A 25158-nucleotide genomic window follows, 5' to 3' on the forward strand; every position below is an offset into this window, starting at 1 on the left:
CCTAGGCTATTTGCACAAGAAATCAATGATAATAAAGATGTGGGGAGAAGGGAAGGAATAAAATACTATTTCTTAAAAGCAATCCTGCTAGAAAACAGCCCTTTGTGTTGTAGATGTTTGGGTGGTTCCTGGAAAGTTAAAGTGAAAAGCACGAGTTGAGCCTGGATTACACTATTACACCAGTATTAGTGTGTTAACTGGGTGATAAGGCACGTGTGTGTCCAGGCTGAACATCACCCCCAGCTGGTGGAAGCTGGAGGCAACTGATAAATTTGGCAGATCGCTGGCTATTTGTGACCTGGAAATAAGAAAAACTGGCCTTTCCTCTGCCAGTAATTTTTCATTACTCGAAACCTGTCTCACACTTCTTTATTTGCAGGGATCTGCTTTGCTTAATCCCTAATGAATGAACTGAGGTCAGCATGCATGACTGCAGTGAGCATCAACTCCGGCCTCATCTCCCAATATTGAATTTCTCCTCATTTATTTTTAAGCAAGTGTGCTGGATAAATGAAAACGAACAAATTTTGACTTTTTTATTAGGTAAGCATTTTTGAAAGAATTTTTCTAGGTCAACTAGTTTGAAACAAAGAAGAAACGCTGAGAATCACCATCCATTGAAAAACAAAGGTTTACTTGCCCCAAATCCTCTGCCCGACCAGGCCCTAGCTTGTGCACCAAAGCTCCCTGCTTGTCTCAGAGTCAAAAAACGGGGCCTTGGCATCGAGGACTCTTCCCTCCATCCCTCCACTTGTCTGCACCTTCAGGGCAGCCAGAGCCTCCTGACCCCGTGGTGGTGCTGACTGTCGCTGCACAGACAGGCTGTCCTGAGGTTTGCTGCCAAATCTTGAGTAGAAGTGAATGCCACTGATTTTAGGGGCACCATCCACAAGCAGAACAATTTAACTTCTTGCCATTTTAACTTCCAGATAGCCTGAGCCAAGTAATTATTGATTTTTCTTTAAACAGTCAGGTAACTTGAAGAGTTCAGTCTGGGAAGATGCAGAGTTCTGGCCTTGATCCAGCTCACTCATCAAATCCTGGCTTAACAAGGCCTTCAACAGAATTAATTTTGCTTAAAAACAAGGACTTGTATGCTTCGCTAGATGAGAGTGAGTATGCACTCCTTGAAAAATTATACTTTAAAATACATATTTTGTCTTTTAAACTTGGGGCCTAAAAATAGTTTAAAGTTTCCAAGCATTTTGATTAATAAGCCATTACAGCAATGAATGCAGCCAACATTTTTGTACATATCCTACAGAAAAATATTTAAGATTGGATCAAGCAGAAAAGCTAAATGCATCGTAAGTTTGCATCTCTAAATTTACACCCTGTATCTTTCAGGAATTACTAGAACAGTTTATTACTAATTTTTTTTGTGTCCATTGGGATGGCTTTTGTGAGCCTGAGAATTGATATGTTAAGTGCTCTTTCCACCCATCATAGCTATTAATTTTCTTTAGTGACAAACAGGAAAATCTTATCTTGGTCAAATCTGTCATCTGGGTTCCTCCATTCAAAATCCAACAGCCAAATGGGGAAACTGTGAAGACAAACATTGTTGTATCAGAACATTTTATGCATCAAATCATCATACAAGAAAAGGCAATGGAAAACCTTATTAGAAGCTTATTTTCATCCATTTCTTTTTTTCTGTAATTCAGATACAGCATCACATTCAGCACGTAAAGGTGCCAAGGTCTGTGTTTCTGCATCAGACTGAACAGCCACTCTGCACCTATGAAGGCCAGGAGGCTTGGTCTCTTTTCATAAAAAGCACTTTCCATCTCTGAGAGCCTAAAATTACATCTTACACAAACGAGATCATTTCAGATTTAGCCCTGTGCTCACCGGCGGCTCTGACAAGCCCAGCTGAAGTCTACACGCATTTATCATGTTCTGGCTCTGAATCAACTGTAGGAACACCAAACAGGGCATCCAAAACATACTTGGAAATGGAATTATCCCTTTTTTTAACTTTTAATTCAAATACCTGGAGTTCTTCATCAAGGACAACAAGGTGCCCTACATACTCCCACACAATTCATTTCACATTGAAACTTACCTCCCAATAAAACTGGTCTTCAAAGTACATTGATACAGGGATGGTCTTAAACAGTTTGAAGTTTAAGATGAAACCTATTTGTAAAAATACATATATGCAATATAAATATACACATCAGGGAAAGGGGAAGATTGTGTGTAACTGGAAGTAAAACGTGTCCAAATGTGACATAGATCAAAATACAAACTCAGAACTAAACCCTTCGGCAGAGTCCCATGACTCAAGTTGACCTTAAATACAAAGAGAGAAGCTTGCCAGGATCAAGGCTTGTGTTATTAAAAATTAATTACTCTATGCAAAACCCCATTAAACAGCCGTCCAGATTCTAAAAATACATCAGAACTGATTCACTTCTTGCATGAAAAATGGCTGTGTATTTAAAGCAGTTGGCCTTATCAGCATTGTTAGCTTGGGATTTCAGATGGAAACACCTAGATTTTTAAACAATTGGTTAAACACTGAATGTTTGAGTATTTTAGCTCAATGTTTTTTAAAAAATCTGCTTGATTAGCTCAACTTCTTAATTACACTTAAGGTAATGCAAAGGTTTCAGATCAATTAAAGCACCAAAAAAACCATTTTTAGAGTATATTTCACAGCAATTTTCATCTGCCATTTCTCTTTTATTCAAGACAGAATTAACAGCTATAGAAAAACAGCAGCTGCCATAAAGGAGAATGTCACATGGGAAACACATGAGCCCTGATGATCCCAAAGCACTAGTGATCAAAGGCCTAGGGCTTGGCTGAGGCAAGCGAGCTACTGACGTTCGTGAGACTTTGCAGATTTATACCAACTGGCCTAAAAAGTGACAAGCTCTAGATAGCATTTTTCTGTCACTAAGACAATACCCAGATGTAAAAATATTTTCATCCTCACAGATCTCCTGTCTGAAATTTGAAGGCAGCTGTTAAGCTTCTGTTAAAATAAACTTCACCAATTGAAAGAATGGTGCTACTACGTGATTTACGTTGAAGACTTCTCTTCTTCAAAAGACTGGTTTCGAAGAGTCCCTGGCATTCATGTTTCCCGTGGCTGCTTCCACAAATAATTTACCCATAGAAACACACTTCAGATCCCCAGTTAAACTGGCCTCTTTCTGCAAAGGGTTGCGCTGACATGGCAGCAGGTGTAATAAGGTGACGTACCCCTTGCCCCAAGGAAATGAGGAAGATATTACTGAACATGTTTTTCAATACTGACCTGTAATAAAACCTGTTATCAAGGCAACATCCATGGTCAGGAAGAAGGCCCAAATGTAAATCATGACCAAAGAACACAGACTGAAAAGCAAAATAAGTGTTTCACCTTTTACAGCTGCTGAATTCAGCAGTAAGACTGTGAATGGATCTGTATCTACACAGCATTTTACATCAAAACCTCTCATAAAGATTCTGTTGTTCTCAAATGTCTCTGCAGCTGCAGTTAGATGTTTTAAGAGATCCTCTCAGAAGCCTAACACAGATTTCAGAGGACATCTTTTGCCCTTTAACTTCATTAAATTTGTTTGTTTCAATAGGAACATGATGAGAAGTGTAAGGCCCTTATGCACCACTGTGATTCATTCCTGTGTAAACAGAAAATCAGAGAACTTGTATGACGTGACATGAACTTGATTTGCAAAAATAAGATGCCAGTGTCAGATCAAAACAACCCATGGAGAACATCCTTAACTTCAGCTTTTGCAAGATATCTGCTGAAGTATATTTTCCAGCTTAGTGTCCAGACTGGCTTTAGTTCAAACTGGCATTCTGGCCCCTGACTCAGAGTTAAAGCCTCACTTGAAGAGAAATGCTGATTTCTGCCCCCCCCCCATTAGCATACAAAGCTCCCCAAAATACATCACAAAAGCCAAAATGAGTCTTGAAAGGATGCACATCCCCAGCCTTCATTTCCCATGTCTGCTGTATTTAATATCAAATAAAAAGGGAGGCAGAAAACAGGACCAAAAGCTCATATATTAAAGTTTTGATCCAAAGTCTGTTCAACTGTGAAAGTCTTCTTTACTGACTTTTTTGGACTTCAGAGATTATCTTAGGTTATCTGGTATAAAATGATTTATCTGTGGTGACATTCAGGCTTTCTGTATGTTTGAGACCTCTCAGGGCACACTATAATAACGATTAGCTAAACTTGTTACTTAAAAGCAAGAATTTATGTACCTTGGTTTATCAGTCCAGTTTTCTATTACTAAGAGAACAACGTGGGCAAGAGCTCCAAGCATACTAGGCAAGCCAAAAGTGAAATGAACTCCAGAAGTATCATGAATCTTGAGAACAGGATTCAAGCATCTCTGGGAAGAAGAGAAGGTTTAAGTGATACACTGAAACACAAGTTGATAACAGCATCTTGTCTACTGCAGACCTAGAAAATTAACTTTGGTCTTGCAAGTTGCAATTTTGTGCTCTGCTCAAAAGACTTCAGGTTTCTTAGCTTTAATCTCTCTGAAAGAGAGAGGTTTCCCTTGAGGTATCCTACACTGGAAAAGAAGTTTATAAAGGTATACAAAAAACAATTTCAGGTTTTGCGTATTACCGGCAAACAGTAAGATCCTAATATGGTTATCACGCTGGCAAGGAGACCCAAAATCATTGCAATCCAAGGATACGTGATACTGTGTGCTGCATAACCAACAGCGACCCCACCAGCTAGTACTGCACTGTGGATATGAGTCTGTAAAATGAAACGACAAAAATATGGAGTGAGAATTCAATCATCACTTACAGAAGCCCAATATCATAGATTGCTATTCTCATGCAAATGCGATGCGATCTCTTTAGGGTGAATTTGGGCCTCTGTGTACTGTAAATTACAGTCTGAGAGCATCATTTGTAAGTTAGAGCTTCGTGTTCTGCTTGGAAGGCTAATGATGACTGTCAGGCTGAAAACCTGGACTTGTTTTTACTTAATAGCTATTATACTGTCAGTGTATTACTGAAGAACAGAATAACAGAACAATTATCTTCTCCATGCAGTGATTTTCTCTCATGTCTTACCATTTTGAATTTTCCATCCTTTGTGATCAGAGCAGACAACATGAAGGCAGTTACAGTGCTCACTGCAAGGGCAAAGTAGGTGTTGGAGATTGCTATGATCTTGTTCTCACCTATTACAGAATTGAAGCTTGGCCAGAACACCCAGAGAAAGACAGTACCTTGGAGACAAAGACAAGCAACTATCATTACCTTCTCTAAAACACAGTGAATCCATCACCAGCTGTCTCTGGAGGGCTCCAGCCCACATTTTGCATTCACTGTGATTCCTACATTATAAACAAAGGATAATAATTCACAACAGACAGCCCTGAGAGTTACCTGCTATACCAACACCTCCCCAGAACCATACAGCCACAGCACAGCTCTATTGCCATCGGGCTGGTCCTTCACAGAGTTAAGGTAGGATTCTCTTTTCAACAACACCTTTGACATCAGCTTTGTCCTATCTGTCATCCCCTTAAACACAGGTGCAGATGCAAGTGGGAACAATTCCACTGTTGACTTCCGAACAATGAGCGTCCTGCCTGTTCTGAACAGGCACCGGGGGCTTGCTCCTTGGCCAAAATTTCTGCTCCTTTTCATGGGACTGTGGAATAACTGTTCAAAACCAGCTGCAAGAGAGAATGAAAGCAAGCCAAGGGGGAAGAGAAAACAGCTCACATGGTACAAATAGCTATAAAGAAACCCAAAGTGGACTTTGGAATGTTTTTTACCTTGGCTGCCAGTATGACTGGTACTGGTTGTCTTGCCTCCTGGCAGGGTTTGAAGAGAAAAAGAGGATGAACTGGATGATAAGAACAGAATCCTCTCTTACCTCTACATTAGGATTACTCCAGAGGAGGGCTAAAGACCAATAGCTTGAGCTGAGGTGATCATCCTTCACCAACTCAGCTATTCACAGCTTAACTTTCATGTTATTTGTGAAAGGGTTATCTACCAAATAGTTACTCCCTAGTATGGGGCGCAAAAGAACAATTCACCTTCCTCCTGTGAGATCACTCCGCAGTGCCACACTTTCATGACCGCACAGGCTTTGCTAATAGGAATGAAAACAGGTTCTTCTGCTTCTGTGACCTGGGCCCTAATTGTCAGCATTTAGGAATCTCAGGCTCTATGAAGTTCGCTGCTCGGTAGGTCACATCTTTTGGTGTGTGCACAGGGATACGCACGCAGGCAAATTCCAACCAGCAGAGGGAAGTAGGTGGCCTCACACGAAGTCAGGTTGGACCACACATGGCAACCCGCCTCTGCCCCGAGCTGCACACAGCTCTAAGCGCACAGATGACAACTCAAACAAGCAACGGTTTCTTTTGCCTTGTCCAGACATTATTTTTTGCCGTCCAGTCAACTTCCCTAGCTAAAGTTCTGTTCTCCGTGCCACAGAGGTACCAGACCCATGTGCAATTCACCTGACAGTAAGATTTGAACTGCTCTTGTTCAAGGCAAGCAAGAAGAGACACAGGCTTTGTCGCTATAAAGCACAATGGCAGTTACATAACAGAAATCATGATAATAAAGAAACCAAATTTCTTCTTTAAGAAAAAGAGTGCAACTCCGTATATTCAGCCTATCATCACTCAGATCCTTTCTCGTGTGCCTGTCTGTATCATATTCCCCACCCTTCCCCAGGCGTTTATCTTTTCATTTACACTACTAGGCAGGGACTGCCTTTTTATATCTCTGTACAGCACCTTGCAAAACAAAACTGAGCCTCAGCCCCAGCTGGGAACTGTGAGCGCTACTGAAATACAAGTAATGACCTCAACTTTGGTGCAGAGGTCCCCTACCAATATGCCTATACAAGCCCAAAGGGGACAACTTAGCTGGGAGAGGGAACAGTTAACCTGGCACAGCCTTTATGCTGAGACTGACAAAAGCAAAGCAAGCCACAGCCGTAGCAGGAGTGGCTTACAGGCCTGGTAGGAAACATGCTGAGACTCACCAACTCTTTGTCAGAAACCATGAACCACAGCAGCAGCAGTTTCTATGCTTAGCTGCATTCAGACCTGCATTTTGGATGCGAAAGCTTTGGTGTGGTGTGGCCAGTCCTCAGAAAAATTCCTTATGTTCTCACTGCAACTTCTTCTTCCACCTGAGATGTTAAAGCAAATGCCTTACCCAGCATTGACAATAAATCCGACTTCGGGGTACTCGCATTCTTCTCAGACCCTGGCAGTGGCTCAGAGAAACGTGAGGCGGCTGCCAGACCAAAGTAGGCTCCAAACAGGTGAGCATGCATCATGCTGATATTGTCTGAAATCTGTATCAATAGAATAATCAAATTTGTGGTTTATTTCAGTCCACAGGAAGCCTTTGATGCCTTTCTTGGTAGAGCTGCTCATGTAACCTCCCTATAAGCAATTTATTTTCACAGTTCCCCAGTTTATGCATGAGTTATTTATGTGAGATTAATTTATCTGAATTCAATGCAGCTCATAAACACACGATTCATATTACAGAGAGTCTGGGGTAAGTTCACACTGTACGTTAAATGCAGGTCTGACTGCTGTCCAAACTGGGCCAGTATATCATTCACACTGGGAATCTTCCAGACTGAACTGACACTGGGAGGAGGTAAAGTTTAAAAGAATTTGTGCCTTAGCACAGGTCAAGGCTTTCCTTCGTGTGTTGGGGACAGTCAGGGCACGGGCAAGGCCAAATTCACTACATGCCAATCCATCAAATCAGGTCACGCTTTAAGGCCATGAATATAGATACAGCCAATTATATAGATACATGTTATGCAGGGTTTGGAGTTAAATGTCCTTAAGTATGGTCCCAAAGTCAGATTTCATCTGTTAAAGAAACCATAGTCACAATCTGAGATGAGATAAAACACACTGATGGTCCTGTAAGCAGAGCACTGCCAAACCACCAAAAGGCAACATTCCAAAGTCCCAGTGAAACTTTCCCCCATGTGCCTGGAAATCGTCCTGCAGTACCTGTAGGAATTTGGTGTGCATCCACCTGGTCATGTGGAAAGCTACCATCTCCACAACTGTCATCAGACTTAACTGCACAGGATTGGTCTTTCCAAGAACAGCTCCAATGGAGATGATCACGGCAGTCAAACTCAGACTAGCCTTTACTATTCTACAACAAAAGAATGAAAAAAATAATTTTGTACTGGGATACCATCACGGCCAAGAAAGAAAGAGTGAACAGACAGTAAAATGTACTTAAAAACCCAAAGCCTTCTAAAATGTCTGCAAATATGACTATGCTAATTCACAGAGGTCCATATAACAAGACATTAGCCTCAACAAAGAGCAATCAGCGGTTGCAAATTATTCCAATTCTAACACAAACTAATTACCTTCTCATATCATCTTTTCTTGGCCAGTCAGGAAGGAAAAGTAACAACTCTTCTATCACCACGGAGCATTGGACACCCAGTACAATGATCAAGAGGTTGAACCCAGTGCTGCTAAACCCGTATCTTTTCAGAAATGTCAGGAAAAAGCCAAATCCGAAAATCACCATGTGGTTGACATCTTGAAAATCTGCATAACAGAAAAGACCAAGACATCAGTGAAGTTATTAATGCAGACTGGATTTCTGGTTAAAAAAAAAATATTAAAAAATCACAATTAACTAAGAAGCCTTCAGATAAAAATTTGGGTGCCATTATTATTTAGTACTCATAAAGAACTCCAGAGCTTGCTTTCTAATCCCTAAGTAATCAGAAGAACAATACCCTTGACCCTGAATTTATTTTTACAAAACAATCAGAATGGATGTCATAGGGTAGGGGTTGAGGGATCAAAAAGCAAGACAGCAGTGAAATTTGGACGTTCATTTTTCCTGAGGTGAATTTAAAGAGCTTAAGTTGGACTTTTCAGGGAGAGTTACTGTGAATTAGTGCTGATTCATCCCTTGAGGGCATTAGGAAAGAAATGAGTTAGAAAGAGAAACCTGTATGATGTCCTCATCTGGGTAGAAGGAACAGAAATAGCAGTAGAAAGAGTTTAATATGGAAACCAGCACCATTGCATAAAAGGTGGAAGCTGTCCAAAATATAAGCTCTTGGATCTGTAGCCCTGGAAGTATCCCCCGAGACATGCCACCAGTCACATTGTCATATGGTTGTGCTGGCCTGTACCTACAGTAAAATACCAAACTGCTCTCATTTTTCAAGCTGTAAAACAGGGAGGGTAACACAAGAATGTCACGAGGATTAATCAGCTCATATTTGCACAACACTGTAAATACACGACACGCTATGGCCGTAGCATCATCTCCTAATACATTCCTTTGATCAATGAACAAAATACATTCTCCAGAATGGATTTAAACCCTTAATTCCATTGTATTAACTTCATTTATTTACATCAAGCATTCAAATGGAAGATACTAACATCCTGAATTCTTACTTTGTAGCACAGCAATGCCTTCTCATGCCAAGACCTCACAGAATTTTTTGTTTCTGTTCACTGTAATTGCTTTCATATAAATAAATACACACCATCCATGGCAAGGTAGGGTACTTAAAAGGCAGTAAAAACATTCTACTTCTCACTAACAAATACATAAACCTGCTGAACCCCATCACTATTGCACTGCAAAATAAGAGCAAGCGTTAACCCTTCCTTTCACAGCAAGGCTCACCTGGGTAGGATATGCTTGACATCTCTTCATCATAATCTGAGAAGTAAAAGATGACGAAGAAAACAACTTCCAGAAAAAGGATTAGCCATGGCACGCTGTTGTGGAAGTTGCGGTAATGAGCAGGCATTGTGCACTAGACTACATTAAGCACAAACACATTAATATTTTTTTCTATAAAGATGTTCCAGTAAACTTCAAACCAATCGAAAAGAAGGTGTGGGGGACAGGAATAAAAACTCAGAGAGATAAAAAGCCCAAGAGGCGTCAGCTAGGAACAGCTCCTTATCTGTGACGTGTCAGGAGCCCAAACTTACCACAACTGACATGGACTGAACTCAGAAATGCTCATGAACGCAGACCTATCAAGCCATCAATACCATACTGCTCCAGGATACCATCCACACAGCACTTCAGGTGCTGCTGAGCCTTATAGCTGCTAAACGGCAAATAAAGAAGAACATGGACTCATAAGAGTAGGACATTGAAACTTATGCAAAACCATTCTTTGTTTATGTTGCTCGCATTCAGCCTAGACGCAAGTCCCATCAGAGAAAGGTCGGGGAGGGTCCTGTGGAGATTCTCCGTGTGATTCTCAGGTTGGTTTAGCTACAGCTCTACAACCATGTCCCACAAGAAAACTTCTTGTACACGATGAATCCAACCCAACGCCAGAGAATCGAGACTCTCTGGACATGTACAGGACATGTAGTATTTTCTATGCTACTTGTAAAATGGGTCTGTTGTTTATAGCATGGCTATGGAAACAGCTACAGTGTAGACCTTGGTAATCCCCAGGCCAGGAAGCTGCAGGCAGACAGCCCTCTTCAGAGTGCTGCAGGCTTTTAATTGAGAACCAAACCACAGACCTACACCCTCCCGATTCTTTCTTTAATTCCAACCTAGCCTTCATCCAGAAGTGTACCAACTTTTATTACCACATTGTGGCTATAAGTTACCCATTGCCTTATGGGTTCTGAGCCTTTTGGTAAGGCACAGGCTTTCTTTAGTTGTTGTTTTAAAATAGGAGCCACTAGAGCTGGCTCTAGTGCCACCCACATGCTCCACACGAGCATTTTGGGCACATGAGCAGGACTATATGCTGGAAACTATGTTCAGTATATCCCCATGCACAGACATCATTTGTTAGGATTATTTGGCTGTTGAGGACAATTTATGAATGCATAATGTGAACATTACCATCTTCTCAGTAATCATGGTACTTTTGGTAAACTGAACCCTCTGTTCCAGTAGTCCAGGAGATTAAAGCACTGTAATTATCCCTCAGACTTTCTACTTTGAGGACATTTCAAACTGAGCGCTGTGCTTGCATGCTGGGGTTTGAGATAGTAACAACACATACAAATGGGTAGAAAGCCACCTACTGGTGACAGAAATATGGATCAGACAAACCCATATGCAGAAAAATTCACTTGTTTTAGGACATTCCTCCTGCAAACCTAGGGTGTATGGCACAGGAACAGTTTTCAAGCCATCTGGGAAAGGTTTGCATTTGTGGTGGTAACTTGCACTTTCCTCACATGCAATATCAAATTGCCTTCCCAGCTTTTACTTAGGTCTAATAAGCTGTAAGTTAAGTATCCGTACCCCTATTTCAGAAACTCCTAAACCGACTTCAGAAAAATCCCGATGCACAAAGATCTACATTCAGCAACATTTTATGCTGTGATCACGTGGCTTAACGCAGACAGAACTAGAATGCCTGGTGAACTTTCTCTAGACAAGAAAAAGATAATAGCTGAGACAGCAATTTAGAAAATTAGCTAACTGATGCAGTGTCTCTGTGTGGTTTATAAATGCAATGTAACTAAGAAGCTTTGATCTGTTTCCTGCAAGACAAACCCTTAGGACTCATACCCAGGGTAAGAACGACCCAGAACTCCTTCCACCGATTTGGCATGGTCAGATGAACACAACGAGCTCTTTTGACACTTGTTACCAAATCCTGTCAGCATTAAGTCTGGGAAAATACACCAAAGGCTAAGAACTTGCCCATATTTTTCCCCTCAGGCAGACACACCACTGTAAACACTGATGCTCGTCTTCCAGCTTAAACCCTCTCCCAAACAGAACTAAGCTCAGTAATCTCAGACAGGGCAAAGTACAGAATTAAAGCTCCACTACCGGAAAAAAACCTCCCCAGTGGCTCAGCCAAGGGGACCAGAAGCCTGACGTACATTCCTCAGTGCCAGTTTTAACGCCCTATCGGCACCTGCACTCCTCGGACTCAGCCAAGCGTGGCGCGCCCCTTGCTGAGGGAGGCCCGTTATCTCCCAGAGAGGTTTGGCAGGCCCCTGGCACCCAGCCCAGCTCCGGGCGAGGCAGCAAGGAAAGACGCGGGGTGCCCCGGGCACCACCCCCAAGCCAGCCGAAGGGCGGGCGGGGGGCCGAGGCACCACTCGCTCAGGCCTAGGGGCTGCCGTTGGTTTTCTCACTGTTTCCACAATCCAAAGCAGGCCACGGGCCTTGAGGCAGCGGCTCTGCCGAGCGGCTCCCGGGCTGCGAAGGCCCCGACGCCGCGGGCCCGGGCCCAGCACCGGCAGCGGCGAGGCGCGGAGGGGGCGGTGCCCAGCAGTGACTAGGCAGGCCGGGGCAGCGGCAGCAGAGGGACCGCCCCGCCCCTCGCCTCCCATTGGCTGAGCACCCGCCCCGCCCAACAGGCCTGCCTTAGGGACTAGCCTCCCATTGGCCGAAGGCTGGCTTGGTTCTTGGCCTCTGATTGGCCCATTTCCAGCCACCGTCCGTCTTTGGGCCGATCGGGAAAAGAGAGGCCGATTCGCCACGCCCCTCCCCGCTTCTTGCCCCGCGATTGGACCGATCGCTCGTCACTCTGTTATACGCATTCTTTATTGGCTGGAGGAGGCTGTCAGTCACTCTGAGGGGTGTTTTTACCCTCCGGTGAGCCGTCAGCGCAGGGCCGCGCTGTGGGGGAGGCGCAGGGTGCCGCGAGCTGCCGCCACTCACCTTTGCACCTGCGGCTTATATAGCCCTTTCCTAACAGCCTATTTGATAGCGAGGTTGTCAATCAAGTGAGAGGGGCGGTACTAAAGTGCTACGGTGACAGAGAAAATTGAGCCCTCCTTCTTCCGTTTCCGAATGGATAGCTGAGCTGTCCTTTTATTTTTATTTGTCTCTTCCATTGGGCAATTTTGCTGTCGATCACATCACGGGGCGGGAACCAGCCCAGAAGGACAGTAGGCGGGAGGAGAGCAAAACCTATTCAGGGATTGGTCCACAAGCCATCAATTCATGAATCTTTCTCTTTGACGGGCTCCCGCGGCCGTCAATCAAGAGCGTGGGCGGGCCACACGGTAGCGTGGGGCGGGACCAACTTTCTGATGCCGCGATGGGCCGTCTCGGCCGTCCGTCTGCCTTTTTCCCCTGTCGATTGGCCAAACACGCCGCCATTCCGGCGGGATCAGCTGCTTGATTGGTCAGTGCCGAGAGAGGCGGGGCGCTGCGCGGCGGCTGCGCGGGGGGACGCGGCGGGGAGGGACGGACCAGGAATTATTTTTATTTCTTTGTTTCCCGGGGAAAAAAAAAAAAATTAAAAGAAAAAAGCCCCGCGCGAGGGAACCCTCCGCGGGGGCGGATGGTGCTGCCGTGACCGGGGCGGGCCGGGGCAGCGCGGGGCCGGGGCGCGCGGCGGGGCCGGCCGGGCCGGGCTGGGCTGGGCCGGGCCGGAGGCGGCCGGGAGGATGAAGCGGCGGAGCGCGGACTGCAGCAAGCTGCGGCGGCCGCTCAAGCGGAACCGCATCACCGAGGGCATCTACGGCAGGTACCGAGCGGCCACCGGAGCGGGGGGGGGAAGTGATGGGGGGTGGGGGGGGACGCGCCGCCCCGGTCCCCTCGCACCCCGGTCCCCTCAGCGGCTCCCCGCTGCCCCGCCCCCCCCCGCCGCCCGCCTCTGTCAGCGGGGGCCGCGCTCGACATGGCGCCCCGTCTCCCCTCAGGCGCTGCCCCGCCCCGCGGCCTGGTTGTGCCGCCGCTAGGCCGCACCGGCCCCTCCGTCGCCCCCTCGGCCGCTCCAGGCTCCGCCGAGGCGTCGGGGCCGGGGGAGAGCGCGGGGGGTGCGGGGGGAGCTGCTGGCCAAGGTCCTGTCGGCCGCTGCCTGGAGGAAGCAGCGAGGAGCCGGTTGGAGCTTCCCCCTCCCCGGCCTTCGCACCGTGCGGTGGGACAGGGGGGGGCCCTCACCGCCTTCTCCCCTCCCGGGGGAGGTTTCCCGAGTGGGCTCTCACAGCTGGGCTTTCCCTGAGCCCGTGAACCGCGTGCTGCGGTGGCTCAACAGGAGCAGCGTGGGAGAGCAGGCAAACATCTGGGCCGCTGGCTGTCGGCGGGCGGCAGCTAACGTTAAGAAACTTGGTTTTCACGTGGTGACAAAGGTACCCGTGCTGTGGCCTCTGCAGTGGAGGCACGCGAGAGGGAGAGGCGTAGCAGCGAGGGATGCGAGCAAGAACTTGTGTGGGTAAATGCCTGGAGCGGGGACGGATGGCCCTGTGGTGAAAACGGAGGGTATCTGACTCGCCACCGACCTACGAAATAGGAGAGGAGACTAGTGAAATGAGATCCACGTTCTTAGGCGTGGGATGTACCTCATCGGCGTCTCAAATAAAAGCATGCTTTCCAGGTGCTTACATGCAGAACGCAGCAAAGCGCGGGTTCCTGAGCATTTGCTGCCTGTGAGCCTGTTTTTAAAGAGTATTTTAGAGAGCTGCCCTCCTGCATATCGAAGTATGCCAAATTTTATATGAAATACAATAATTATGTGTTTCTGAATAAAGAAGAGTTTGTTTTACTAGAGGCTGGAAAGCTGGCTTTTGAAAGTTATAGTAAGCATAATGTCCTGTTTCTGTTTCAGTTCAGGGTTATAGACGCGGTGACTAGAAGCTTGAGCAAACTCCTACAGTTTGCATAAGGGAAATGGTTGATAGTGAGCTCTGACTGTAACAAAAACTGTCACAATATACTGCTTATCCTGCTTGCAGTCAATCTCTATGGGAGTTGCTTTCGAGTCAGGTTTTTGAGAAAATGGTGCTTGGAATGTTAAAGAAAAAACATCCATTGCTTTGTAGTTAATATTTAAGATGACCAGTCTTAGGAAAATAATTCAAATATAAGCAATTTCTTATATAATAATTATTTAGTCATTCAAAATCATGTGCTCTCTATTACCTTTGAGATGACTGCCTGGAAAGGTGGGGTGAGAGAAGGAGGGAAAACCAGAAAAAGATGAAAACACCAGATGATGAGTGTGTTCAGCATGTAGAGCTGTTGTAATTGTGTGAACAGCTAAGACAGACATCTGGCTTCTTGTACTAACTTCTCCTGGAATGCTTTTGTTCAGAAATAGGATTTTTTAGCTTTTCTTTCAGGTGGCATTTTGATAAACAGAAGTAGTCAGTGACTTCAAAGTATTGCCCCACAGAAGGCAAAGAGAAACTAGCGTGAAAGCTTTGTCTCTTTGGAAATCTAACTGGAGAGAGGTATTTCTGCATGGATTGTGGCTCTTGTTTCTTTTGCTTTCCCTCTCTCTTTTTTTTTTTTTTTTTTTTTTTTCTCTTTGCCACCTATAATTCAAAGAGATTACATACAGGTAGCTTCTTATATAACTATAGGTTTCTAAATTCTTGTAGTTACTGTAGTTATTTACTCAACTTATCTTAATTGTCACCATGAGCTTACACAAACCAGTAAATACAGTTATCAGTAGGTAGCATCATAGTGTTATAAGTAAAGCAGCTAGGCTGAACAAACAGCATGATTAAGATACTTTGGTAGGATATTTGTTTGCTTTTTAAATGAAGACCAATCTTCCCATCCTTGTTCCCTCTCTAGGCTTTCAATGCAGAGCTAGGCACAACTGTCACTAACAGACACATGTGAGTGCAGTTAAGAGCTGCAAAGCTGAAGATTTTTGGAGCAGGTGAAGCAATGAAGGAATTGTCCTTCAGTAAAACTCTGGTGGCAGGATTCTCTACATATGTAAATCTGAAGGAAATGATAAACGATAGAAAAATAATTTCTAGTCACAGAACAGAGTTAGAAATGTAAAATCCTGGGTTGCATTGAAAAATGTGAATATTCCGTCTCCCTGAACATTAATTTTTTTGCCAACTTCTGCAGTATCCTTTCTAACAAGTTGATCTAAGGGCTCACAGCCTCTCTTATTTGAATTTTTACAGCTGTAGTTCTTTAAAGTACTTCCCCCAACACTCACTACCTAAATTAAATGTTTAAGACTGTTTGGCCTCAGCCCCTCGTAAACACTTTCAGAGTTATTCCTGACCAGTCTTCCCCACCCAATTTTCAACAGCTGCCCTCTGTTCTTCTTTAGACTGTTTTTTTTTTTTTTTTCCATTCTGCTGTTTTTCCTTCCTTCTTTCTGCCTCTTTTACCCTTTTTTTCCCTTTCAATGTAGGTTTACTCCCCACCTACAGCTCTAAGGTGCTCCAGGCTGTGTGCGAGTGCTGCCTTACATGGCATGCCAGCACTGCCATTAGCAGCTTTGCTCCTGTGTGCAGCGACTGAAGCCTTGGGTGCCAGGATGCCAGTGGTGCAGTGTCGCTGCTTTAAGGGAATTTTGCTACCAGTACTCTGAAAAACCTGATGAATCCCAATCTAATATTATGTGCAAGTACAATAAAGATTTGTGCTATTTAGAAGTATTATAGTGTCTGTGGAAAGAGCATTATTATAATTAGAACATAACTGTGCTTTCAATATAACTCCAAAACCAACAAACTAAGGGTAGACATTGTGAGACCTCTTGTTATTTCCACAGTGTACGTTCAAAACGTCACCTTTTCACTTTTTAAGATATCCGTTGCCATTGTTTGAGTGATTAACATCTTACACTTTTGACACTTCATGCACTAAAACCTTAATTGTTAATTAAAGTATTCATTGCAGCTTGTCATCAGTTAAGCAATTAAAGTTTACTTGTTACTGCTTGTTTCTAAGTCTTCCCAGTCCTCATCCTTGATCTGTTTAAAATCCTTCAGCTTTATTGCTGATACTGCTTGTTTTGGCTCTACTGAGTCATATTGGCACTTGGTACCAGTTTTGTAGCTGGTTAAGTTTCAAGATGAATTCCACAAGTTATTGGCTGAACTTATGCTGTCACATCGGCTGACGTGCTATGTATCATGGATTTCTTGACAATAGTCCTTAAACACTGTACACCCCCTTAGAATTAGGATATTTTTATTTTATTTTTTTTAGCCCTATATGTATATTACCCATTATCACAGGCATTACCTGGGCTGGCAGCTAAGTGAGTGCCTGGGAGGATGCATATGTGTCTGTAATCTCCACTGATGGCATAAGGGCAGGCTGTGCCCCTGGGCATCTCGTACTGGGCAGAATTTCTTGATACCACGATCCTTTTGCTAAGATACTGCCGTGGCTCTGTGTGCCAGCTAACTTCTGATGTGGCTTATTTCCAAGGACTTGATTTTGACTCTGCTGACAGCCAAATAAACTGTAAGGAAAACCAGTTCATTACTAACTCTAGGAATGTGGCCTTTTTTTTCAGTTGTGTGGGGTTTTTTTTAAAACCATAATGATTCTCCTACTGATTTATTCTGGCACTTTTTTTATAAGCTTCCTATATGGCAAAAAATATTTTCTTCTCAACCTGCCCTGGAGGTCTGTAACAAACCAACAGCGCTACCTTTTATGACTTTTAACTTAAATTCAGGTCTCAAATCTACTTTAGCTTACATTTAAATGTGTTCTACTGTGTCAGCCCCACTGGTACATGTAGTATTGCCTCCCTCTGCCAGTGACTTTCATTCCCTGCACACTGCAGTTTCTCTAGCTTTATTTTATGTGTTCTGGACTCTGGTGTTTTCAGCTGAGTTACCATGGTGGGCTAACAGCTTCTCTTGTTTCAGTACTGCAATACTGATTGCTGATTATATGCCTGTGGTGCAGCAGTCTATTACACTTGCTTCCAGAATTACTGTAAGAGTTTTCTATTTTGTCTTCTTTTACTTACATTTCCATAGTTTGGTGATGGATACATTCTGTGCCATACCAGGACACTGAATAAGTAGTCAGTGAGGTTTCCTGGGATTCTTTACATTTCTCTTCCTTTTCAAAAATTTCGTTGGCAGGTATTTCACAGATTAGTTTCCAGTATGCATACCACATCCCAGCAGTCATGTTTTCTCCCTTGCATACTTGCTGTGTTCATTCTTTACTATTTTTTATGTCCACTAGTAATAATCTTACATACATATATTTTTGTATGTTAACATATATAATCCTTTTTATTTGCAAGTCCCCAGTGATACTCAGTCAGCATCCCCAGTGTTCTGTCTGGCATTGGATGGGTAACCTTGAGATGGTGGTTGTTGACTCCTTGGTAATTTCACACGTGTGCTGAACTTCACCTTTCTAAAGCCTGTCTCTGTATTTGGCGCCCAGCCAGCCTCAGGATGCCTTCCACCCATTGTCTTGTGTGAGTCAGGCTGCAAAATGAAACATCCCATCAATTCTGCTAAAATTCACTTTCCAGCCATTGGGACTTGCTGATAGTAGTAGGATAGAATAGAGGTTTAATTTGCTACCAGTTTGGATTTGGGTTGTGTAATTGTTTTTTCCTAGTGATCTTTTTTTTTCAGTGGATTTTTACCTTACAGCAAGCACAACATCTGTTTCTGCGGGGTAGTAAAAAGAGAACAAAGAACAAGAGGGGAAAAAAAAAAAAAAAGAAGGAAATGGCATCTGGCACTTGAGGGAGGGGAGGAAGAATAAGGAGGAAAATTATTTGTTTGGAAATTCAAATGGGGAGCATGGCCACAGTTGGGTTATGAATAAATCTTTATATTCAGTATACATTAGCAATCAGTTGACCTTTCGCAGAATTTGCAGCACTGAAATCACTGCTCCTTCCTGTTCAGTACCCTGCACTTCTTGTGAATGTGTCCATCCTTTCCCCTCATCTTGTATTACCCTACAAGATTAGATGCCATATGCTGGTTTTATAGGGAAAGCCCTGTCTCTCTTAAACCTCTGGCAGATGACTGAAGTCAGATCTTTTGACGTGTGTCAGAAAATTGGATAACCCAGATTTTTAGGTATTTATCTGCAACAATCTTCCTGTATTGAGAACAAACTTGGAATTGTAATTGGCGTCATGGAATATATTTAAGCCTTTCTTACAGGCTACAGAGGTTAAAAGGCACTTTTGTCTAGTGAATGTTGCCTCTAAGTGAGGATGCTGACGCAGTAGCTATCAAAATTGGAGAAATGTGTGGATGTGCCCAGAAAGATCAATGACTATCGGAGGTTCACAGGCACCAAATGGCTGGTGCTGGATTCCGAAGGAGCGCCGGCTGTCTCAGCTGTAGGATGAGCGGGTTGGAGGGGAGGCGTGCTGGGGACAGCCTAGATAACAATAGAAATGCGCTGAAGGGAAGAACGGTGTCTGGAAGGAATCAAGGCATTGAAGAGCAAAAATGAAGTAAAAGTCGCTGGTACAAAGCAGAGAAAGGGAGGAGGGCTATTGCTAAATTTTGTTAGTCGTTTCATTCATGTGATCTTATTTGAATGGTCTGTTGTATGAAACAAAAGAGCAGGAGAGTGATTAACCTGTCCAAATGGGAAGTCCGTTAGGCTGTTTTTCATTGGGGTTTAATTTTGCTGGATAATTTTCAGCCAGTGCTCATTTAAGTGTTCACTGAAGAGGTGTCTGTTCAGAAGCACTTGTAAATTAACCAACGAACCATGCGCTTGCCAGGAACAGCGAATCGTGGCGTGCAGCATACCTTTGTGGAAGAAGGGAAGCCGAGATTTGTGTTTCTTTCTTCCTCCTACAAAGACTCATTGCCATCTGCAGACTGCAGTGTGCGGCAGCGCTGGTTGTAACCCAGCTGCGTGTGTAACTGGAAGCTCAGCACAGTTTGTAAAACCGGCCCATTTCAAGGAGGGAGCTGTCGTCCTTAGGCTGGTACCTGTCTTGATTTTAAAGCCTGGGTGGAGTGTTTAGTTAGGGACTGCAGTCTCTGACTCTGCAGTCCTGTGTGCTTTAATTGGGAGGGAAGGGAGTCCTGATGTAAAAAAAAAAAAAAAAAGCCAACCAATTGATGGACTATAGTACCTTTAAAATGTTTTCTCTAAGTGCATGTATGCACGTGGACTCATGCAGTTGAATACATATGCAGAATATATTGCACAATAGTGAACTTTGTTGCTGAGGCCAACACAAGTGGCTGAAGTTTCTATGAAAGGCAATAACTTTCTTGTGGCTTACTCTTGTATTCATTATATTCTTAATTGATTTTGAGTCCTTCGGATGACTGAGAAGTAGGGTCTTTAAGACTGTTGGGAAAACCTTATTATGAATGTTGTATTGTTACAATTCCACTTTAAAAGGTGGTAAATGTCACCATGGCCTTCGGATTGATATGAATTTAATATTAGAAATCACTTTAATGGCTGTATTACAGAACTCTTATTCAGCAAATGCTTTAACTTAGAGTGGCACTTAACAGTTGAAAAGCACTAGTTCTGACAACCCTAATTTACTAGAAAAAATGTAGTCTCTTTATGGAGTTCAGTGGCAGAAAAATAAACAATAGCCATAATTTAACCCAGGAAAAAGTGCTATACAACACAACTGCTTTTTCAGCTAAACAGACAGAATAATGATTGCCTGGGTGTGATGCCTTTATATATTTTCTCAAATCTTAAGACCTGCACGTGCACAATTCAACAGCGTGGTCAAAATGAACACAGTGGTGACTCCGTACCCAAATGTCTGTCACCTTTTATGTCCAAGTATTGTCTGGATGCAGCTGCTTTTTTTTTATAGATTGCAGTTGAAGATCTAAACTTTAAATAAACAGAGAACAGCAGCATATCCAGGCATCATTTACCAGGATAAACGTGACCATTTAAGTTTTTTTGGTGGGTTTTGTTTGGTCGGTTTTTGTTGTGGGTTGTGTTTGTGGCATTTTTTAATACTTGTAGTTTCAGTCTTCTCAGAGAGTGATTTTTGACTAAGCGGCTGAGGATGGTTCTGTAAAAACTGAAAAAAGCAGTGCCTTAACTTCTCCAAGCATGTGTCATTCATTTTGTTTCCATTGAATTAAAGTGCCTCCTGTAGCCTCTTTTTTTTTTTTTTTTTTTTCAGTGCCATTATGTTAAACTGCAGATACAGAATATTGAAAAAGGGGGGGTGGGGAGGCCAAGGTAGGTTAAACATAGGAATAGTTGCATATTTGTCTGAGACTTCAAAAATGTATTTTTCTATGAAGTCTTTCTTTAGTTTGTGCTGATTTAAAGCATGTACTCACGTGAGTATATTTGAGAGCATTTATGTAAGTAGTTTCACTGAAACAATTCCTTTCAGGGAGTCTAGTGACAGTGAAAACCTTGGCATTGGACTTTTAGGGGAGAGCCTGGTAACAGGCAGTGAGAAAGCTGCACAGAAACTCTTCTGTTGGGAGAAGCTGTAGGGCCAGAACAGCTGATAAGGGTCACGTTCAGGACCGTGCAATTAATCTTTGGTTCACAAGAAAACAAAGTGTTTTCCTAGTCGTGTGGTTTGGAAGCTGACCTTGTGTGACAAGTAACGTCCGTGATAATTGGATGCGTAGTTCGGTTGTTTCTAAACCTCGGCTGGTACATAACACTTTTTCATAGAAGTTTTCTATTTTATGTCTTCTCTGAAGCTCTGAACAACTTCCTAAAAAAGCCAGATGTCCGTGAACGGTGCAGAAACTTGACCCTACCTGGCAGTGTGCATGCAAACTCTTGGCAGCTTATCAGTAAACATTCCAGGGCAAAGTTCTGCTGGTTTTGTTGGCAGTATGATAGGGGAGGAAAAATGAGCCACTAAAAGGAAAAACTGCCCTTGATTTAAAAAAATAAAATTGTATTTTAAATATATTTTTAAAACCTCACCTTTGTTATAACCCAATACAGTGCAACAAGGTAGTTGCATTTTGGGGAACTGGAGTCTCATACTAGGTCTTGGGTGCTGGATTTTGGGGGAGAAAAGGATTTTTGCTTCCTCCTTTTTAGCAGAATGAACCTGGCTGATCCCTCAAGTGCAACTGTGTTAATTAGATACAATCTCAAAATATTTTGAGCTCTGTAGCCAAGAAGGATCATCTGTGGTTCAAAATGCAGGACCGAGAATAAGGGAATGTGGCTTTGAAATAATTAAAAAAATATATGTTAGACTGTCTGGTCTCAAGTCTCATGTGCCTCCATTTTTCTGTTTGGTGGTTGTTGTTTTTTTTTTTTAATGGATGCATTTACTTTAATATGGATGTTTTCAAATATAGCTCTGACAACTTGGTATCTAAACAGTCTTCCTAATTGCTATAGTTATAGGCTTAAAATATATCTCAGTTTATTGGTGTTGCAGTTTGTGTTGAATGTGGAAAATGAGTGAACATCTGCAGTTTGTTGAGGAGAGGGAACACAGAAATTTGAGTTCCAACTACAAGAGTGCAAACTAGAAGAGAAACATTTCAGCTGTGACAGCATACCTGTTAGCAAAAAGTCACTTTGTAAAATATGCTGCAAAGCTGAAGGGAGATCATGGCTGAATGTCTTATAAGAGCAGCGAGCCTTCTGTTTCTTTGCTATTTTAAAAATAAATGCAGTTGAATATAATGACATTCATTAGACGAGGCCTGATTTTAATGTAATAATAAAATTACCTGTTTTGTAAAATTATTTTGGATGAAGTTTTTTTATGTATTATAGTTGTCTGTAGTTTTTATTCCTGAACTTTTAATTTTAAAAATATGTTAATCTGTCTTTTGGAAATACTGACCTGAAATTACTTTTTTTTTTTTTTCTCCTTTTTTTTTTCTTTTTTCCTAATAGTACTTTTCTATATCTGAAATTCCTGGTAGTGTGGGCCCTAGTACTGTTGGCAGATTTTGTCCTCGAGTTCAGATTTGAGTATCTGTGGCCATTCTGGCTCTTCATCAGGAGTGTTTACGATTCCTTCAGATACCAGGGTTTGGTAAGTATAACACAACATTACTGTCCCTTTGTAAGAAAATCCTGCAAAGTTTCAGGGCATGTTCCATGTTACACAATTAACTTAATGGCGCTGATGATCATTTTCACAAGAGGAGGAACTTTCAAGTGACTAGGTGACGTGGACTCAAGTCTCTTTTCTCTGATGGCCTATTTTATCTGTGGCAAGTGGAAGCGAAATACATAGCTATCAAATTTTCACCATGGGAAAATATTGTTTGAATTCCTGAGATTAGCAAATTGGTTTAGGTCCCTAATTTTTTTTAGGGTTTTATTTAAAAATAAAATGACAGCCCTTCCCTGTTTAGATATTTACTGCCCTCTGAAAGAGTGAATGACACTGCTGCTTGGTCATGATCTTTTTTCCAGAAGAACAATCTAGTAATGATAATACTACATCAACAGTGTAAATGCAAGTCTTCCAACAAAATAATAAGGAATAAATATAGCTGTTTGGAAGCTTGTTGGAAGAGTGGATGGGCACAAATTCTCAAGTTGTGCCTGTTCTCTCTTTAATTGTCTATGTTTCTACTTTCATTGGCTAGACTGCTCCATTTCTTTGCCCTGATTATAAACAACACTAATGTTTCCATGTTGAAATCATTGTGGTGTCACTATTAATAAGCTGGTAATATTTGCTGGAATAAACCAAAACACTCTTCTTTCTCCCCACCCCTCCTTTCTTTTAGGCCTTTTCAGTATTTTTTGTTTGTGTAGCATTCACATCAAATATAATATGTCTGCTCTTCATACCAATACAATGGCTGTTTTTTGCTGCCAGCACGTATGTTTGGGTACAGTATGTCTGGCACACAGGTAGGTCGCTGTTTCTTATTTACAACTTACTGATTTGAATATATATCTTACAGCTTTTAGTAACATGCAGAAACCCTCTTCTATCTGTTACATTTGTTTTAATGCACTTTTATTATATGTTCTTTTGCTTTCGTTTGTGTGCTGATTTGCACTTGATACGTGTCTGGGTGCATCTTGTAGTGATCATTCAAGCTTGATCAATGGAACTGAAAGTGTGAAAACAGGAATTCCAGAGCAGTAAAAAAAAAAGATCTTTTCTTGACTTCAAAACACTTCTGCTGCAATTCAGCAAATAACAGAGTCCATACGAAGTTTGTGAAAGTGTTACGTTCCTCCTCCTACTCAATCAGTGTGCTGTTAATTTTGGGTGTTATCGTAGTTTAAATTCCTATTAGTCAAATCTTTGTGTCAACTGGATTCAGTTTCTGAGCAAAAAAAGGCTGATAGTACCAGTGGCTGCCCCAGCAATTTGACACACGTATGGAAAAGTCTTCTCCCTGCTCCCACCCCCCTTTTTTTTAATTTTTTATTTTTACCCTTAGTTGTTTGGGGTTGTTTCAATAAATTCTTGGGTAATGGGACAGCAGTTGGATTGAGGGGAGGTGGTTTAGTTTGCACCAACACTAATACTTGATGTGGGTTATGTATATGTCTTTCCCTCAATTAGAAAATTTTAGGAATAAGACTTGAGGGTTTTTTTAGAGGTAAGTTTTCCCTACCCAAGTTCTTGGGTTTTGGGGCTTTTGTAATATGTCATGTTAGACTTGCCATCAAATCACAAGAATTTCCAGGATAGCATGGATCATTTCTCAGCTTACTGGTGGAAGCAGTCATCTTTCTGACAAGTTAGTCATTTGTAATAATGACAATGTGGGAGCTAATGGAAGATACTGTGAACCAGTTGCTGCCCAATTTAAAATACATAAAAATTCTGGAGTTATTTTTAGGATTGTATTAAGATGTTAAAGTGTTATCTGAAGTTGTTCTCAGGGTGGATGTTTAGAAACCCTAAAGGAAAAAACCTGATGGGCCAATTTTAACTGAAGCTATTGAGCCTGTTTAATATTTTAATTCACTGCAACCTTAGGGAGACTTGTTTTTAAATACTCATCTAAGTTAATGGGAACTTGCTCTTTGTATTTTTTAGGAAGTTACGATCTTTTTGGGTGCAGTGTCTACCTAGCTGAAATGTTCAGTCCCTTTAGGCTGACGGTTTCTGCTATAGGTTTCTCATTTACACAGAGTGCAGCTATTCAAGAGAGACCGAAGCAGAGACCACAGTAAATAACGTCAGGGCCTCAGAGTAATGCTCTCTTTAGTTTCAAATTTGAGATCGGTTTCCAAATCAGCACACAATATGTTGCTGTCAGTACGTAATCAAGAACTTTGTTGATTTTTATGAAGCTTGTGGCATGTAACTGGAATTGATTTGTGGAAATTTACAGTGGCTATATTGCAAGCAACAGTGGCATTTTCCATTGGCCAAGAGGTTTAAGACCTTAGTTTTGCTTGGCTTCTATTTTACATTCTCACCAGCAGTGCTGGAGAAAGAAATCAATACGGCATTCTAAATGTTCCTCTGATGTAGAGTTGTGAGTTGCAGACTGTTGTCTGCATTACTGTATATGGAGTAACCAGTACTGT

At 42.5% G+C, this 25158-nt stretch overlaps 2 protein-coding genes across 7 annotated transcripts in view; one reads left to right on the top strand and one right to left on the bottom strand.

Annotated features, from left to right (window-relative positions):
• Positions 1–522: 522 nt before the first annotated feature.
• On the bottom strand, positions 523–11859 carry RHCE (Rh blood group CcEe antigens). Of its 5 annotated transcripts, XM_074926339.1 has the most exons (11): positions 11815–11859; positions 9673–9767; positions 8381–8567; positions 8007–8157; positions 7183–7324; positions 5065–5222; positions 4604–4741; positions 4231–4361; positions 3272–3351; positions 2069–2142; positions 523–1546 (listed from the first exon to the last, which is right to left on the bottom strand). In XM_074926339.1, the coding sequence occupies exons 2-11, from the start codon at positions 9692–9694 to the stop codon at positions 1520–1522; spliced, it is 1110 nt and encodes a 369-aa protein (XP_074782440.1). In that variant the 5' UTR covers positions 9695–9767; positions 11815–11859; the 3' UTR covers positions 523–1519. The 5 variants fall into 5 exon arrangements, with proteins under 5 accessions (XP_074782440.1, XP_074782439.1, XP_074782438.1 ...); XM_074926338.1 differs by lacking the exon at positions 11815–11859 and having other exon boundaries at positions 5065–5126; positions 9673–9815; XM_074926337.1 differs by lacking the exon at positions 11815–11859 and having other exon boundaries at positions 9673–9815.
• Positions 11860–13171: 1312 nt separating this feature from the next.
• The window catches only part of MACO1 (macoilin 1), a 30299-nt gene continuing 18312 nt past the window's right edge, over positions 13172–25158 (top strand). For both annotated transcript variants that reach the window (XM_074926289.1, XM_074926290.1), the window contains exons 1-3: positions 13172–13468; positions 22540–22681; positions 23388–23514. In XM_074926289.1, coding sequence (XP_074782390.1) covers positions 13389–13468; positions 22540–22681; positions 23388–23514 — 349 coding nt within the window. In that variant the 5' untranslated portion in view covers positions 13172–13388. The remainder of the gene's footprint in view (positions 13469–22539; positions 22682–23387; positions 23515–25158) is intronic.

This window comes from Athene noctua, chromosome 24 (assembly GCF_965140245.1).
Source record: "Athene noctua chromosome 24, bAthNoc1.hap1.1, whole genome shotgun sequence".
NCBI classification, from domain to species: domain Eukaryota; kingdom Metazoa; phylum Chordata; class Aves; order Strigiformes; family Strigidae; genus Athene; species Athene noctua.

Coding starts and splice junctions, on each gene's coding strand:
- RHCE (XM_074926337.1), bottom strand. CDS start 9,799: ATGCCTGCTCATTACCGCAACTTCCACAACAGCGTGCCATGGCTAATC. Junction 5,223..7,182: donor GGATTTATTGTCAATGCTGG/GTAAGGCATTTG, acceptor TTTGTCTCCAAG/GTACTGTCTTTCTCTGGGTG. Junction 4,362..4,603: donor TAGGATCTTACTGTTTGCCG/GTAATACGCAAA, acceptor TCTTCTTCCCAG/AGATGCTTGAATCCTGTTCT.